Below are 18,362 nucleotides of genomic sequence, written 5' to 3'. Positions count from 1 at the left end.
TGGCCCAATGAGCTCTATGTTCTAATTCCACGGGAAGATGGCAAGGCTTGCCATACACAAGTCGAAAAGGAGACATACCAATGGGGGTCTTGTAAGCCGTTCGATACGCCCATAGTGCATCATCCAGCCGTAAGCTCCAATCTTTTCTATTTGGCCCAACGGTCTTCTCCAAAATCTGTTTGATCTCACGATTAGATACCTCGGCTTGGCCATTGGTTTGGGGGTGGTAAGGTGTGGAAACCTTATGCGTCACATGATACTTCTTGAGTAATGCCCCAATGGTACGGTTGCAAAAATGAGACCCTCCATCACTGATTAGCACCCTAGGCATCCCAAATCTAGAAAAGATATTAGTTTTCACAAAATCTGCCACAACTTTAGAATCGTTAGTTCGAGTGGCTTTCGCTTCCACCCACTTTGAAACATAATCAACGGCAAGTAATATGTAGGTGAAACCAAAAGATGAAGGAAAAGGACCCATAAAATCGATACCCCAAACATCAAAGATTTCAACAACAAAGATGGGTACCTGCGGCATTTGATCTTTTTGGCTAATATTACCTGTCCTTTGGCAGCGATCACATGTTAAACAAAAGGTTCTAGCATCTTTAAACAAAGTAGGCCAATAAAAACCACATTCAAGAACCTTAAAAGCTGTCCTTTGGGTGCCAAAGTGACCCCCACATGCATATGTGTGACAAAAACTTAAAATTGAGTGAAAATCTGATTCATGCACACATCTTCTTATAACCTGATCTGAACAATATTTCCACAAGTATGGGTCATCCCAAACATAAAATCTAGCATCCTTTTTAAGTTTATCACGTTGGAATTTGTTTAGGGTGCTAGGAACTTGTTTAGTCACCAAATAATTCACCAAATCCGCGTACCAAGGCTCACTTACCTGGATAGACATTAGTTGCTCATCGGGGAAGGTTTCAGAAATTGGCGATGCTTCCTCATGCACCATTCGACTTAGGTGGTCAGCCACCACATTCTCCACGCCCTTCTTATCCCGAATCTCAATGTCAAACTCTTGTAGAAGCAACATCCATCGAATTAGTCTAGGCTTTGCCTCCTTTTTTGTGAGTAAATACTTGAGAGCTGCATGATCAGTAAAAATAATAACTTTAGTACCAAGTAAGTATGATCGGAACTTATCTAATGCAAATACCACAGCAAGTAATTCTTTTTCAGTGGTGGAGTAATTTAATTGAGCATCATTTAGTGTCCTAGAGGCATAATAAATAACATGAGGTTGTTTGTTCTTTCGTTGCCCCAAAACAGCACCAATCGCATAATCCGAAGCATCGCACATCAACTCGAATGGAAGGCTCCAATCTGGAGGTGTGATAATGGGAGCCGAAGTAAGAGCTTCTTTTAATTGCTTGAATGCCGTGGAGCATGCACCATCAAACTCGAAAGCCACCTCTTTTTGAAGCAATCGGCATAGTGGTTGTGAAATCTTGGAGAAATCCTTTATGAAACGCCTATAAAAACCTGCGTGACCAAGAAACGAACGAACCTCTCTAACCGAAGTTGGAGAGGGTAAGTGACGAACAAGGTCTACCTTAGATTTATCCACTTCAATGCCTTCTTCAGAAATAATATGTCCTAGAACAATACCTTGCTTAACCATGAAGTGACATTTTTCCCAATTAAGCACAAGATTCGTTTCAACACAACGTTTCAAAATTAAGGTCAGATTACTCAAGCAATGATCGAATGAATTACCAAACACGCTGAAATCATCCATGAATATCTCAATAATTTTCTCCACATAATCAGAAAAGATACTCACCATGCATCGTTGAAATGTCGCAGGGGCATTGCACAAACCAAATGGCATGCGCCTGTATGCAAAGGTGCCAAAGGGGCACGTGAACGTTGTCTTTTCTTGGTCCTCCGGAGCTATCACAATTTGGTTATATCCGGAATATCCATCAAGAAAGCAATAAAATTTATAACCGGCTAACCTTTCTAACATTTGATCCAGGAATGGCAACGGAAAGTGATCTTTCCTTGTCATGGCATTTAACTTCCTGTAATCAATACAAACACGCCAACCGGTCACCACACGAGTGGGTACAAGCTCTTGTTCTTCATTCTTCACCACCGTGATCCCGGACTTCTTTGGAACAACCTGCACGGGAGACACCCAACGACTATCAGAAATAGGGTATATAACACCACAGTCAAGCAATTTTATAACCTCCTTCTTTACTACTTCCAACATGGGTGGATTAAGGCGACGTTGAGCCTCCCGAGATGGCTTAGCTCCCTCCTCCAAAAGGATGCGATGCATGCACGTGGTGGGACTAATGCCTTTGATATCCGCCAAGGTCCATCCAATGGCAGATTTGTGCTCCTTTAACACCCTTATCAACTTGTCTTCTTCTTGGGCCGTGAGTGAGCTAGATATGATGACGGGTAGTGTTTGATCTTCTCCCAAGAAAACATACTTCAAGTGACTAGGTAATGGCTTCAACTCAAGTGTAGGTGGCTGCACAATGGATGGAAGTAACTTGTTAGCCAAAACCGAATCTAAAATTGAGAGTGAAGACTTACCAGAATGTGATGTCAATGACTCGAGGGCCGCGACCATTTCAAACACTTCACCACAAGGGGGCACGGCAATATGGTCAGATTCCATGCCGTGGGTTGCTTGGATTCCCCCACACTTGTTTCTTGCTCCTATGCCGTGTACTAAGGCTATTTCAAGTGCATCGTCGTTCATTCGATCCAAATGTACCTGTGCCAAAGAATCAACAATGTCAATAGCGAAACAAGAATGGTCCTCCATTGGATATTTAATGGTTTCAGAAAGATTAAAACGAATAATGTCTCCATCAAACTCCATGGTTAATGTTCCCATAAACACATCTATTTTTGTTCTCGCTGTTTTCATGAATGGTCGGCCTAGCAAGATTGGCAATGATGGAGCATGGCTTGAATCCTCCATTTCTAAGACATAAAAATCTGCAGGAAAGATAAGATGATTGACCTGCACTAAAACATCCTCAAGGACTCCCTTGGGATAAGCGTTAGAACGATCGGCCAATTGAATTATCACGCCATCTTGTTTTAACTCACCAAGGTTCATTGATGCATAAATGGAATATGGCATAACATTAATAGAAGCACCTAAATCTAACATGCATTTTTCAAATCTAGTGTTTCCAATTACGCATGGGATAGTAAAGCTCCCTGGATCCTTACACTTTGGAGGTAACTTCCGTTGCAAAACCGCAGATACATTTTCACTTACCTTCACAACTTCTTTGTTTGAAATTCTTTTCCTAGTTGTGCATAATTCTTTTAAAAACTTTGCGTACCTGGGCACTTGCTTAATAGCATCAAGTAAAGGAATGTTCACTTGGACTTTTCGAAAGGTATCCAAAATGTCCTTTTCGCTTTCTTCTTTCTTCGATTGTGCAAATCTACGAGGGAAAGGAACATTGGGCAGATTAGTGTTCGAAATCACAACATTTGGAACATTCTTACCTGAGGTGGACGGATGGGATGTCTTAGATGGCTGCGGCATGGGTGATGGTACCCTTGCCGTGGGGTAGGTGTTCTCATCTTCCTTGAGTTGTATCTTCTCATCTTCCTTGTTTCTCACCTCTTTTCCACTTCGTAATGTGATAGCCTTTGCAGATTCGAAGCCACCCTTTGGATTGACCACCGTAGTGCTTGGTAACTTACCATTTTCACGGAATTGCCCCAAAAATTCGGCCATTTGTCCCATTTGCTTCTTCAGCTCATTAACCTCCTTTGCTTGGTTCTGCATTCCCTGCGCCATGGTGGTTAGTAACTGATATGTTTTATCATCATTCATAGACGTACCTGGGTTGGTTTGGGAAGATTGTGCCTGAGGAGGTGGTTGTGGTTCCATTGGCCTTGGAAAGAAACCCGGGGGTTGTCGGAATCCACTTTGTTGGCCATATTGTGGTGCATCTCTCCATCTGAAATTGGGGTGGTCACGCCATCCTGGGTTGTATGTATTGGAGAAAGGATCATTCCTTGGTTGGTTTTGATTCCCATAACCCACAGCATTGGCCGATTCCCATCCTCCATTCTCAATTAATTGAGGGCATTGATCAGATTGGTGTCCTTGAATGGAGCATACACCACAGATTGTAGTTCCTTGCGTTTTGGGGCCTTCAACCAACTGCGATAACATAGACGTAAGGTTAGCCATTTGGGATTGTAACTCAGAAATAGAACTTACCTCATTGACATGATGTGGCCGTGGGGTGTCTCTTTGCCCAACACCTTCATATTGTTGTGCATTGAGTGCTCGATTCGCAATGAGAGTTTTGGCATCCCTAGGTGTCTTATCCACTAGAGCTCCTCCCGCGGAAGCATCCAACATTTGCCGTTCAAGTGGTAAAAGACCTTCGTAAAAGTATTGAAGAAGTAACTCCTCCTTCATCTGATGCTGTGGACAAGAAGCAACAAGTGATTTAAATCGTTCATAATAAGATGGAAAAGATTCACCTTGGCTTTGCTGAATTCCACTTATTTTTTTACGAAGAAGAATGATACGAGAAGTTGGGAAAAACTTCTCCAGAAACGCCCTCTTCATACTCTCCCAAGATGTAACTGTACCGGGAGCCAACTCGTATAACCAATCCTTGGCTTTGTCCATTAAAGAGAATGGAAAAGCCTTCATCTTTAAAATACTTCCGTCAACGGTAATCGGAGTCATACTTGAGCACACCACTTCAAATTCCTTCAAATGTTTGTTCGGATCCTCCATGGAAAGCCCATGGAACTTTGGAATGTGGTGGAGCAAACTTGACTTTAACTCGAACTCTTCGGTTTTACCTTGAGCAGCCATGGGATATTGGATACACAATGGTGCGGCATTATCCAAACCCGAGGCGGCAAGCTCCTTGAGTGTACGGTTGTCCATGGCTATACCTTGCTCTTCTAATTCAGGCTCGGGACTAAGAGGATTAGACTCTTGCAATTTCTTTTTCCTTCTCAAAGTCCTCTCAAAATCACCGTCAAAGTCGGAGATATGCTCACGAACAGGTTGTGAGCTACGGGTCATAAACTAGTACCTAAAAACAAAGAAAACAAAACAAATCAGCAACTTAAACAGAAACTTAAACAAAATACAATAATTCGAAAGAAAACAATCCAAGAGATTAGCAAAGTTGCTAATCCCCGGCAACGGCGCCAAAATTTGATGCGAAATATATAAGCACACAAATTAAACCCTCTTTTTATCAAATGTAGTAAAGTATGTAAGTAGGGATCGTTCTAGGCCGGGGATTAGGAGGGATTGCTAAACACTTGAAAACTGACTTAAAAACATAAAAATAAAATTTAAAACACTAAACTAGACTCAAAGAATGCAAAACTATACTTTAAAATACTTAAACAAACATAAAACTCAAAACAGCAACCTAATGACTCAAAACTACCTAAAAACCACTTTCTGGGCAGTTTTGAGAACCTAACAAGAACTTGGACGAAGTTGGATAAAAACTTGAATAAAAACACTTAGAAACACAAATCAAAACACTTTCTAACTAATCTAAGACTTCAAAATAAAGGGGGATTTGTTTTGGACGAAAATTGAAAACAAAACAGAAACTTTAAAACAAAACAGATTGTAAAACGTTTTTGGATGAAAAGGATGGATAAAAGGCTAGTTAGGAGGTTCTTCTCCACACATGACACACTTGCAAACAAAATGATTTTCAGTTGTTCTTTCAATAAATTATGAAACTCAACACCCCAAGTTAATTAGATACGCTTAAATTAACCTTCAAGTTCTCCTTAAGTTAATGAATTGGATGGAAAAGCGCATACAACAATTCAAAGCATTCCTCAAAGGTTCCTTACGTGATGAGCACAATAAAGATACAATCAAGAATCATGAAGCACAATGAGAACTATAAGTGTTGACGAGGCATTCGTTACTATGATGAGCATGAAACTAGTGCCAAGAATTCATTCAACGCGATCGTTTTCAAGCGACCTTCACTACTTGTGATTATAAGATTGTAACTATTAGGTGAAACTCCCTCATAATCTAGCATCATATTCATGCATGAAAACTAAGCGTGCACTCTCAATCAACATACACAAATAAGTTATCAATCAAGTAGATGAACGAATTGAATCCGCAACTTATGAAATAACAACTGAATGTAATCAAATCATATTGCAAGCATGTACATGGTTTCAAATCACCCCCCAACTAAGGGGGTTTAGTTCCTCATTCTTGCAATACAAAGATACATAAAATTAGACATTAAAATCAAAGGAAAGAAAACACCTAAAATGCTCCAACTTGGAAAGCAAGTGCATCAATGGATCTCCCTTCCTCCTTGTTGCGGCATGAAGCTTGTGGACAGATTTTTGGGTGGATTTATGGTGTAGAATGGATGGGGAATGATATGGAGGGGTTTAGGGTGAGTGTGGAAGAGTGTTTGATGGTTGGAAGGTGGTGGAAAACTAGGCAAAGAGGGTGGAAGAAGGTGGAGTGGTTGTTATGTTTTCTAGGCACTAGAATGGTGTTTTTGGGGTGTTTTGCTTCCTAGGGTGTGTAAGGACGAATTTCTGTGATAAAATGATGAATATGGGGGATTGTTCTTTGGCCAAGGGGTGTAAACATGTATTTATAGGCCCCAAAAACCTTAGAAAATAAGGTTAGGTTAAGGATGGCAATTTGTGTGTGTGGTGTGCAATGGTCCAAGGGTGAAAATGAAGTAATGATGCAAAGTGTGAAGGGTAAAATGGAGTGGTGTTGTAGCTAGGGAGCATGAATGATTGTGTACATTGCATAGAGATGGAAAGGGAGGTGAAATGTGTCAACAAATGGGTCAAAGGTGCAACAACATGTGTTGCACATGGCATTGGATTCCAAATGTGAATGATGGAGCATCAATTGGTGCATGTAATGGATGTAAAGGTTGTCTAAAATCTAATGGGTGAAGGGAACAAGAGGTATCAAGCAATTGAGTGAAATAATTAAATGAATTAAAGCATGAAATCAGAAATTATGTAGGGGACAAGAGTGATCAAGCATGGCATGGAATCCAAAGGGAATTCTATGTGGTTTGCATGGCAAGGAATGCAAGTTGGGGTGACAGATTTTTGGGCTGTTTTCTTCATCTTTTGGACCATAATTCTTCATATTCTTGGCCTCTTTAGTTCTCAAATTCGTCCATCCACTTGGCCCATGCATTTGCTATCCATTCCAAGCCCGAAACATGCTCCAAAGGCCTCCAAAATGCATCTTCTTGCATACTTTGTACTTAGAGTCTTTCACTTTGCATGTGGGCTTCTTTGCATGTGTATGAGTTGTCATTATTTATCCTTGCAATTACACACACACACTTGCACACACATATGCCCAAAACGTCCATCCTCATGCATGCAATCCATTTGAGCCCAATATTGATCCAACATGCACCAAAATGCACTTTTCTTGCCAAGGTTGTTATTAAGACCTACAAACAAAAGAAAATGGCTTTAAACACTAAAATAACTAAAGAAACACAACGTAAACGCACAAGAACAAGCCAATTAAGTCGCATAAATATGCTCCTATCAAATTCCCCCACACTTAGCTTTTGCTAGTCCTCGAGCAAAACAAAGAAATAAAACGAAACAAAACAAATAAAACACAACCTAAACCTTCCAACATTTGCCTCAGGGATTTCCAATGCACATGACATGTTAAAAATCATTATCCCCACAGATTTGAGTCATCTTTACACTTAAGCACATACTTAATCATAGTCACCACTTACTAGTTCACAATTAATCAATTAAAATAATGTTTTTGATGTAGTAACATGCCTTAGAGAATTCACTCAATTCCTTACAAGATATGCACTCAATTTTCACTCAGATTTTCCAACTACACACCCTATACTAGTTATATGTGAGAAGATTGATGTAGATATGAAAACGAATGCTCACATATATGTATCACAAAGAAAGCAATTTCTGGAGTTAATAAGCATGTTTAGATATGATCTCATGAATGGAATGCTATTACTTAGACGCGAGAACCAGTGACACCATATGCTCATACCAAATTCAAACTCCACAAATTGAAACACATAACACTTAAGATTGAAGTCAAAGGTTGTAACGGGCTTGGGGTGTTGGCTAACAAATGAAGGATAGGGATAACAAACGTTCTTAAAGCAATAGCAAGAAAAGTAATGAAATGAAAACTTAGAATTCACTTAGATTGCAGTAATCAACTTTTAAACACGAAGGGAAGATTCAAGCAATATTTAGGGCCGAATTCAATGTTTTGGACCCTTTCTTCAATAAGCAACACTTTGAAACTCTTTTTCACATATTTTTCAACTCCTTTTCTCTTCACAGCTCTTCTTCTTTTCATTCTATTTTTCACGAATCTTTCTTTTCTACTCGTGCCTTATGAATGATTTTGGCATACACACACACAAGAATCACTTCCCCCACACTTGTTTTCTGCCATACATTAATCAAAAGGAATTCAATTTGACTCATACTTTACTATGCTTCAAGAACAAGGGTATGGATGGTCCTAAACTAGGCTAGGTAAGGATAATGTGGTTTAACAAAGAATGTAGGCTATCAAGGCTCAATGGGGTTAACTTAAACATATAACGATATGGGATACATGGCAGTTTGGCTTTGGTGGTGGTAACTACACAACTTCATCTTGAATATGTGTTATGCAAATCAATAGCATGCTTTGAATGAAATAGGCATGAGTTCTAGCATTTGGAACTAAATGATGAAACGCCTTCTAAGTAATAACCAAGCAAAGAATAATGAGATCATGCAACGACTTTAGAAAACAATAATGCACAGATTTTAACTCTCCAAATAAATATTTAGGCTCAATTCTCACAAGGTTGTAGCGTTAGTTTGAGTTCTTTCCTTCAAGCATGTTACAAAAAACTAATTTTTTTCTTTTATGATTACATGTGATTTCATAAGTTATAACCACAATCACGCATAAATAAAGAGTAAATCAAACTTTCATCCATGTTTATAACTCTCTTTAACAGTCATGCAATTACAAACTGAATCCTCATCATTGTGTTGGAAGGTACCCTAAGACACAAATAAGCGCACAAAAACAACTCTTTTTTTTTGGATTTTCAAAAACAATTTTTCAAATTTTTATGAATTTTTGGATTTTTATGTCAAAACACACTGAAACACTCCAAAACAGCTTAAAAATACTTAAAACAACAAGGAACAACACTAGAAGTAATGGGTGATAAATTTCTACGAATTTCATGCAAAACAATGGTTACTCCCCCCACACTTAAATCAAACATTGTCCTCAATGTTTCAAGCATATACTCACACCAAAAACAAGCAAATAACAAACGACAAATAAACATGACAAATATGGCAAAGTAAAAACCAGACAGAGTAGAGTTTAAGAACGCAAATCTGGTTTTGGAGATAGTTGATCTTGTTGACTTTCCACAGCTTTGAACTTGAACTGGATTGGAATTGTACGGCGAAGCTTTGCTGTTCATTTCCACGAAGTTTAATGTTAAAATCCTTTGCATATTTGTTAATGTTTCAAAATAGAAAGTCATAACCAAAAATAATTAAACAAGTAATAAAATAGACAATCAAACAGAATAAATGGGTTGCCTCCCTTAAAGCGCTTGCTTTAACGTCTTCCAGCCGGACGATGAACACCTTTACTTCTCCTTGGAACCCACGGCATGCAGTGGGATCTCCTCCACAACATGCTCCACAAAGTTCTCGTAGTATGGCTTCAAGCGATGTCCATTCACCTTGAATTCTTGCCCGGTTCTCAAGCTCTTAATTTGGACTGCACCATGTACAAAAAGATTAGTAACAACAAACGGGCCAACCCATTTGGAACGTAACTTACCAGGGAATAGACGAAGGCGGGAGTTGAACAACAACACTTTCTGCCCAATTTCGAAAGTCTTGCCTCGAAGCATCTTATCATGGAATGCCGTGGTCTTCTCTTTGTAAATTCTAGCATTCTCATAAGCTTCATGCCTTATCTCATCAAGTTCACTCAATTGAAGCTTTCGATGAATTCCAGCTTGGTCCACATTCAAATTGAAGGTCTTGATGGCCCAATGAGCTCTATGTTCTAATTCCACGGGAAGATGGCAAGGCTTGCCATACACAAGTCGAAAAGGAGACATACCAATGGGGGTCTTGTAAGCCGTTCGATACGCCCATAGTGCATCATCCAGCCGTAAGCTCCAATCTTTTCTATTTGGCCCAACGGTCTTCTCCAAAATCTGTTTGATCTCACGATTAGATACCTCGGCTTGGCCATTGGTTTGGGGGTGGTAAGGTGTGGAAACCTTATGCGTCACATGATACTTCTTGAGTAATGCCCCAATGGTACGGTTGCAAAAATGAGACCCTCCATCACTGATTAGCACCCTAGGCATCCCAAATCTAGAAAAGATATTAGTTTTCACAAAATCTGCCACAACTTTAGAATCGTTAGTTCGAGTGGCTTTCGCTTCCACCCACTTTGAAACATAATCAACGGCAAGTAATATGTAGGTGAAACCAAAAGATGAAGGAAAAGGACCCATAAAATCGATACCCCAAACATCAAAGATTTCAACAACAAAGATGGGTACCTGCGGCATTTGATCTTTTTGGCTAATATTACCTGTCCTTTGGCAGCGATCACATGTTAAACAAAAGGTTCTAGCATCTTTAAACAAAGTAGGCCAATAAAAACCACATTCAAGAACCTTAAAAGCTGTCCTTTGGGTGCCAAAGTGACCCCCACATGCATATGTGTGACAAAAACTTAAAATTGAGTGAAAATCTGATTCATGCACACATCTTCTTATAACCTGATCTGAACAATATTTCCACAAGTATGGGTCATCCCAAACATAAAATCTAGCATCCTTTTTAAGTTTATCACGTTGGAATTTGTTTAGGGTGCTAGGAACTTGTTTAGTCACCAAATAATTCACCAAATCCGCGTACCAAGGCTCACTTACCTGGATAGACATTAGTTGCTCATCGGGGAAGGTTTCAGAAATTGGCGATGCTTCCTCATGCACCATTCGACTTAGGTGGTCAGCCACCACATTCTCCACGCCCTTCTTATCCCGAATCTCAATGTCAAACTCTTGTAGAAGCAACATCCATCGAATTAGTCTAGGCTTTGCCTCCTTTTTTGTGAGTAAATACTTGAGAGCTGCATGATCAGTAAAAATAATAACTTTAGTACCAAGTAAGTATGATCGGAACTTATCTAATGCAAATACCACAGCAAGTAATTCTTTTTCAGTGGTGGAGTAATTTAATTGAGCATCATTTAGTGTCCTAGAGGCATAATAAATAACATGAGGTTGTTTGTTCTTTCGTTGCCCCAAAACAGCACCAATCGCATAATCCGAAGCATCGCACATCAACTCGAATGGAAGGCTCCAATCTGGAGGTGTGATAATGGGAGCCGAAGTAAGAGCTTCTTTTAATTGCTTGAATGCCGTGGAGCATGCACCATCAAACTCGAAAGCCACCTCTTTTTGAAGCAATCGGCATAGTGGTTGTGAAATCTTGGAGAAATCCTTTATGAAACGCCTATAAAAACCTGCGTGACCAAGAAACGAACGAACCTCTCTAACCGAAGTTGGAGAGGGTAAGTGACGAACAAGGTCTACCTTAGATTTATCCACTTCAATGCCTTCTTCAGAAATAATATGTCCTAGAACAATACCTTGCTTAACCATGAAGTGACATTTTTCCCAATTAAGCACAAGATTCGTTTCAACACAACGTTTCAAAATTAAGGTCAGATTACTCAAGCAATGATCGAATGAATTACCAAACACGCTGAAATCATCCATGAATATCTCAATAATTTTCTCCACATAATCAGAAAAGATACTCACCATGCATCGTTGAAATGTCGCAGGGGCATTGCACAAACCAAATGGCATGCGCCTGTATGCAAAGGTGCCAAAGGGGCACGTGAACGTTGTCTTTTCTTGGTCCTCCGGAGCTATCACAATTTGGTTATATCCGGAATATCCATCAAGAAAGCAATAAAATTTATAACCGGCTAACCTTTCTAACATTTGATCCAGGAATGGCAACGGAAAGTGATCTTTCCTTGTCATGGCATTTAACTTCCTGTAATCAATACAAACACGCCAACCGGTCACCACACGAGTGGGTACAAGCTCTTGTTCTTCATTCTTCACCACCGTGATCCCGGACTTCTTTGGAACAACCTGCACGGGAGACACCCAACGACTATCAGAAATAGGGTATATAACACCACAGTCAAGCAATTTTATAACCTCCTTCTTTACTACTTCCAACATGGGTGGATTAAGGCGACGTTGAGCCTCCCGAGATGGCTTAGCTCCCTCCTCCAAAAGGATGCGATGCATGCACGTGGTGGGACTAATGCCTTTGATATCCGCCAAGGTCCATCCAATGGCAGATTTGTGCTCCTTTAACACCCTTATCAACTTGTCTTCTTCTTGGGCCGTGAGTGAGCTAGATATGATGACGGGTAGTGTTTGATCTTCTCCCAAGAAAACATACTTCAAGTGACTAGGTAATGGCTTCAACTCAAGTGTAGGTGGCTGCACAATGGATGGAAGTAACTTGTTAGCCAAAACCGAATCTAAAATTGAGAGTGAAGACTTACCAGAATGTGATGTCAATGACTCGAGGGCCGCGACCATTTCAAACACTTCACCACAAGGGGGCACGGCAATATGGTCAGATTCCATGCCGTGGGTTGCTTGGATTCCCCCACACTTGTTTCTTGCTCCTATGCCGTGTACTAAGGCTATTTCAAGTGCATCGTCGTTCATTCGATCCAAATGTACCTGTGCCAAAGAATCAACAATGTCAATAGCGAAACAAGAATGGTCCTCCATTGGATATTTAATGGTTTCAGAAAGATTAAAACGAATAATGTCTCCATCAAACTCCATGGTTAATGTTCCCATAAACACATCTATTTTTGTTCTCGCTGTTTTCATGAATGGTCGGCCTAGCAAGATTGGCAATGATGGAGCATGGCTTGAATCCTCCATTTCTAAGACATAAAAATCTGCAGGAAAGATAAGATGATTGACCTGCACTAAAACATCCTCAAGGACTCCCTTGGGATAAGCGTTAGAACGATCGGCCAATTGAATTATCACGCCATCTTGTTTTAACTCACCAAGGTTCATTGATGCATAAATGGAATATGGCATAACATTAATAGAAGCACCTAAATCTAACATGCATTTTTCAAATCTAGTGTTTCCAATTACGCATGGGATAGTAAAGCTCCCTGGATCCTTACACTTTGGAGGTAACTTCCGTTGCAAAACCGCAGATACATTTTCACTTACCTTCACAACTTCTTTGTTTGAAATTCTTTTCCTAGTTGTGCATAATTCTTTTAAAAACTTTGCGTACCTGGGCACTTGCTTAATAGCATCAAGTAAAGGAATGTTCACTTGGACTTTTCGAAAGGTATCCAAAATGTCCTTTTCGCTTTCTTCTTTCTTCGATTGTGCAAATCTACGAGGGAAAGGAACATTGGGCAGATTAGTGTTCGAAATCACAACATTTGGAACATTCTTACCTGAGGTGGACGGATGGGATGTCTTAGATGGCTGCGGCATGGGTGATGGTACCCTTGCCGTGGGGTAGGTGTTCTCATCTTCCTTGAGTTGTATCTTCTCATCTTCCTTGTTTCTCACCTCTTTTCCACTTCGTAATGTGATAGCCTTTGCAGATTCGAAGCCACCCTTTGGATTGACCACCGTAGTGCTTGGTAACTTACCATTTTCACGGAATTGCCCCAAAAATTCGGCCATTTGTCCCATTTGCTTCTTCAGCTCATTAACCTCCTTTGCTTGGTTCTGCATTCCCTGCGCCATGGTGGTTAGTAACTGATATGTTTTATCATCATTCATAGACGTACCTGGGTTGGTTTGGGAAGATTGTGCCTGAGGAGGTGGTTGTGGTTCCATTGGCCTTGGAAAGAAACCCGGGGGTTGTCGGAATCCACTTTGTTGGCCATATTGTGGTGCATCTCTCCATCTGAAATTGGGGTGGTCACGCCATCCTGGGTTGTATGTATTGGAGAAAGGATCATTCCTTGGTTGGTTTTGATTCCCATAACCCACAGCATTGGCCGATTCCCATCCTCCATTCTCAATTAATTGAGGGCATTGATCAGATTGGTGTCCTTGAATGGAGCATACACCACAGATTGTAGTTCCTTGCGTTTTGGGGCCTTCAACCAACTGCGATAACATAGACGTAAGGTTAGCCATTTGGGATTGTAACTCAGAAATAGAACTTACCTCATTGACATGATGTGGCCGTGGGGTGTCTCTTTGCCCAACACCTTCATATTGTTGTGCATTGAGTGCTCGATTCGCAATGAGAGTTTTGGCATCCCTAGGTGTCTTATCCACTAGAGCTCCTCCCGCGGAAGCATCCAACATTTGCCGTTCAAGTGGTAAAAGACCTTCGTAAAAGTATTGAAGAAGTAACTCCTCCTTCATCTGATGCTGTGGACAAGAAGCAACAAGTGATTTAAATCGTTCATAATAAGATGGAAAAGATTCACCTTGGCTTTGCTGAATTCCACTTATTTTTTTACGAAGAAGAATGATACGAGAAGTTGGGAAAAACTTCTCCAGAAACGCCCTCTTCATACTCTCCCAAGATGTAACTGTACCGGGAGCCAACTCGTATAACCAATCCTTGGCTTTGTCCATTAAAGAGAATGGAAAAGCCTTCATCTTTAAAATACTTCCGTCAACGGTAATCGGAGTCATACTTGAGCACACCACTTCAAATTCCTTCAAATGTTTGTTCGGATCCTCCATGGAAAGCCCATGGAACTTTGGAATGTGGTGGAGCAAACTTGACTTTAACTCGAACTCTTCGGTTTTACCTTGAGCAGCCATGGGATATTGGATACACAATGGTGCGGCATTATCCAAACCCGAGGCGGCAAGCTCCTTGAGTGTACGGTTGTCCATGGCTATACCTTGCTCTTCTAATTCAGGCTCGGGACTAAGAGGATTAGACTCTTGCAATTTCTTTTTCCTTCTCAAAGTCCTCTCAAAATCACCGTCAAAGTCGGAGATATGCTCACGAACAGGTTGTGAGCTACGGGTCATAAACTAGTACCTAAAAACAAAGAAAACAAAACAAATCAGCAACTTAAACAGAAACTTAAACAAAATACAATAATTCGAAAGAAAACAATCCAAGAGATTAGCAAAGTTGCTAATCCCCGGCAACGGCGCCAAAATTTGATGCGAAATATATAAGCACACAAATTAAACCCTCTTTTTATCAAATGTAGTAAAGTATGTAAGTAGGGATCGTTCTAGGCCGGGGATTAGGAGGGATTGCTAAACACTTGAAAACTGACTTAAAAACATAAAAATAAAATTTAAAACACTAAACTAGACTCAAAGAATGCAAAACTATACTTTAAAATACTTAAACAAACATAAAACTCAAAACAGCAACCTAATGACTCAAAACTACCTAAAAACCACTTTCTGGGCAGTTTTGAGAACCTAACAAGAACTTGGACGAAGTTGGATAAAAACTTGAATAAAAACACTTAGAAACACAAATCAAAACACTTTCTAACTAATCTAAGACTTCAAAATAAAGGGGGATTTGTTTTGGACGAAAATTGAAAACAAAACAGAAACTTTAAAACAAAACAGATTGTAAAACGTTTTTGGATGAAAAGGATGGATAAAAGGCTAGTTAGGAGGTTCTTCTCCACACATGACACACTTGCAAACAAAATGATTTTCAGTTGTTCTTTCAATAAATTATGAAACTCAACACCCCAAGTTAATTAGATACGCTTAAATTAACCTTCAAGTTCTCCTTAAGTTAATGAATTGGATGGAAAAGCGCATACAACAATTCAAAGCATTCCTCAAAGGTTCCTTACGTGATGAGCACAATAAAGATACAATCAAGAATCATGAAGCACAATGAGAACTATAAGTGTTGACGAGGCATTCGTTACTATGATGAGCATGAAACTAGTGCCAAGAATTCATTCAACGCGATCGTTTTCAAGCGACCTTCACTACTTGTGATTATAAGATTGTAACTATTAGGTGAAACTCCCTCATAATCTAGCATCATATTCATGCATGAAAACTAAGCGTGCACTCTCAATCAACATACACAAATAAGTTATCAATCAAGTAGATGAACGAATTGAATCCGCAACTTATGAAATAACAACTGAATGTAATCAAATCATATTGCAAGCATGTACATGGTTTCAAATCACCCCCCAACTAAGGGGGTTTAGTTCCTCATTCTTGCAATACAAAGATACATAAAATTAGACATTAAAATCAAAGGAAAGAAAACACCTAAAATGCTCCAACTTGGAAAGCAAGTGCATCAATGGATCTCCCTTCCTCCTTGTTGCGGCATGAAGCTTGTGGACAGATTTTTGGGTGGATTTATGGTGTAGAATGGATGGGGAATGATATGGAGGGGTTTAGGGTGAGTGTGGAAGAGTGTTTGATGGTTGGAAGGTGGTGGAAAACTAGGCAAAGAGGGTGGAAGAAGGTGGAGTGGTTGTTATGTTTTCTAGGCACTAGAATGGTGTTTTTGGGGTGTTTTGCTTCCTAGGGTGTGTAAGGACGAATTTCTGTGATAAAATGATGAATATGGGGGATTGTTCTTTGGCCAAGGGGTGTAAACATGTATTTATAGGCCCCAAAAACCTTAGAAAATAAGGTTAGGTTAAGGATGGCAATTTGTGTGTGTGGTGTGCAATGGTCCAAGGGTGAAAATGAAGTAATGATGCAAAGTGTGAAGGGTAAAATGGAGTGGTGTTGTAGCTAGGGAGCATGAATGATTGTGTACATTGCATAGAGATGGAAAGGGAGGTGAAATGTGTCAACAAATGGGTCAAAGGTGCAACAACATGTGTTGCACATGGCATTGGATTCCAAATGTGAATGATGGAGCATCAATTGGTGCATGTAATGGATGTAAAGGTTGTCTAAAATCTAATGGGTGAAGGGAACAAGAGGTATCAAGCAATTGAGTGAAATAATTAAATGAATTAAAGCATGAAATCAGAAATTATGTAGGGGACAAGAGTGATCAAGCATGGCATGGAATCCAAAGGGAATTCTATGTGGTTTGCATGGCAAGGAATGCAAGTTGGGGTGACAGATTTTTGGGCTGTTTTCTTCATCTTTTGGACCATAATTCTTCATATTCTTGGCCTCTTTAGTTCTCAAATTCGTCCATCCACTTGGCCCATGCATTTGCTATCCATTCCAAGCCCGAAACATGCTCCAAAGGCCTCCAAAATGCATCTTCTTGCATACTTTGTACTTAGAGTCTTTCACTTTGCATGTGGGCTTCTTTGCATGTGTATGAGTTGTCATTATTTATCCTTGCAATTACACACACACACTTGCACACACATATGCCCAAAACGTCCATCCTCATGCATGCAATCCATTTGAGCCCAATATTGATCCAACATGCACCAAAATGCACTTTTCTTGCCAAGGTTGTTATTAAGACCTACAAACAAAAGAAAATGGCTTTAAACACTAAAATAACTAAAGAAACACAACGTAAACGCACAAGAACAAGCCAATTAAGTCGCATAAATATGCTCCTATCACTTATTATGTGGCTTCATGTGATGGAAGACCACTATATAGTGCCTAAATGTATAATGGTATTTATATTAGTCTCTAAATGTATAGAGCTAATACTTTTTGTATTAAACATTATGAATGTTTGAACTATCATATTAATGTAATGTGAAGTATGCCTTTTTAATATACTATTTCCTTAAAGTAGTGTTATGAATTGAAAATTGTCTTGTTGTATCCTAGATGAGATACAAGAGTTATATCACTTAATTATAATGTGATAAACCAAACTTTAGACTTATCAATTATGGATAGATCTCACATGTAGGACATAAAAGGATACAATGAATCTTTAGATTTGGTTCCATTTGTCTACTTATGAGTTCTATATGAATTGACAAAAGTCTAGAGAATCCTTTCTTGAAGAAAAGGAAGATCACATTATAATGATATAAGTAATAAGAAAAACGTTTCTTATATGGTTATCACTTGAAACACAATGATCAAGATCACTCTTGATTCAATTAGTAGTTTTGAACAATTAATTGGGCATTCTTAAAATTGTTTTAAAATGTCAAATGTGTTAGTGATTAAACCAAGAAAGAAGTGTCTAAATCTATAAAAGGTTTAAAGACTTTAGTCACTTAAATAACAAGACATTAAACTTAGTGAAGATTGAAACAAATAAGCTTGAAATGTTTCAAAGCTACTACA

The 18,362-nt window shown here is 39.4% G+C and overlaps 1 protein-coding gene across 1 annotated transcript; it reads right to left on the bottom strand.

Annotated features, from left to right (window-relative positions):
• Positions 1 to 921: 921 nt before the first annotated feature.
• On the bottom strand, positions 922 to 17,668 carry LOC126625076 (uncharacterized). Its single transcript, XM_050294148.1, has 4 exons — positions 14,600 to 17,668; positions 11,901 to 14,497; positions 1,802 to 2,752; positions 922 to 1,104 (listed from the first exon to the last, which is right to left on the bottom strand). Exons 1-4 carry the CDS (start codon positions 15,156 to 15,158, stop codon positions 1,060 to 1,062), a joined length of 4,152 nt encoding a protein of 1,383 aa, XP_050150105.1. The 5' UTR covers positions 15,159 to 17,668; the 3' UTR covers positions 922 to 1,059.
• Between the last annotated feature and the right edge of the window lie 694 nt (positions 17,669 to 18,362).

This window comes from Malus sylvestris, chromosome 6 (assembly GCF_916048215.2).
Source record: "Malus sylvestris chromosome 6, drMalSylv7.2, whole genome shotgun sequence".
NCBI lineage: Eukaryota > Viridiplantae > Streptophyta > Magnoliopsida > Rosales > Rosaceae > Malus > Malus sylvestris.
Note: the sequence above shows the minus strand (reverse complement) of the source record. Positions and strands in the feature narration are given on the sequence as shown.

What these genes read in the sequence shown, in the direction of transcription:
- LOC126625076 (XM_050294148.1), bottom strand. Translation starts at nt 15,158, where the DNA reads ATGACCCGTAGCTCACAACCTGTTCGTGAGCATATCTCCGACTTTGAC. An exon ending in TGGAATTCAGCAAAGCCAAG is followed by an intron (nt 14,498 to 14,599) that starts GTGAATCTTTTC and finishes ACTTTTACGAAG; the next exon opens with GTCTTTTACCACTTGAACGG. An exon ending in CGACATTTCAACGATGCATG is followed by an intron (nt 2,753 to 11,900) that starts GTGAGTATCTTT and finishes TCTTTGGCACAG; the next exon opens with GTACATTTGGATCGAATGAA.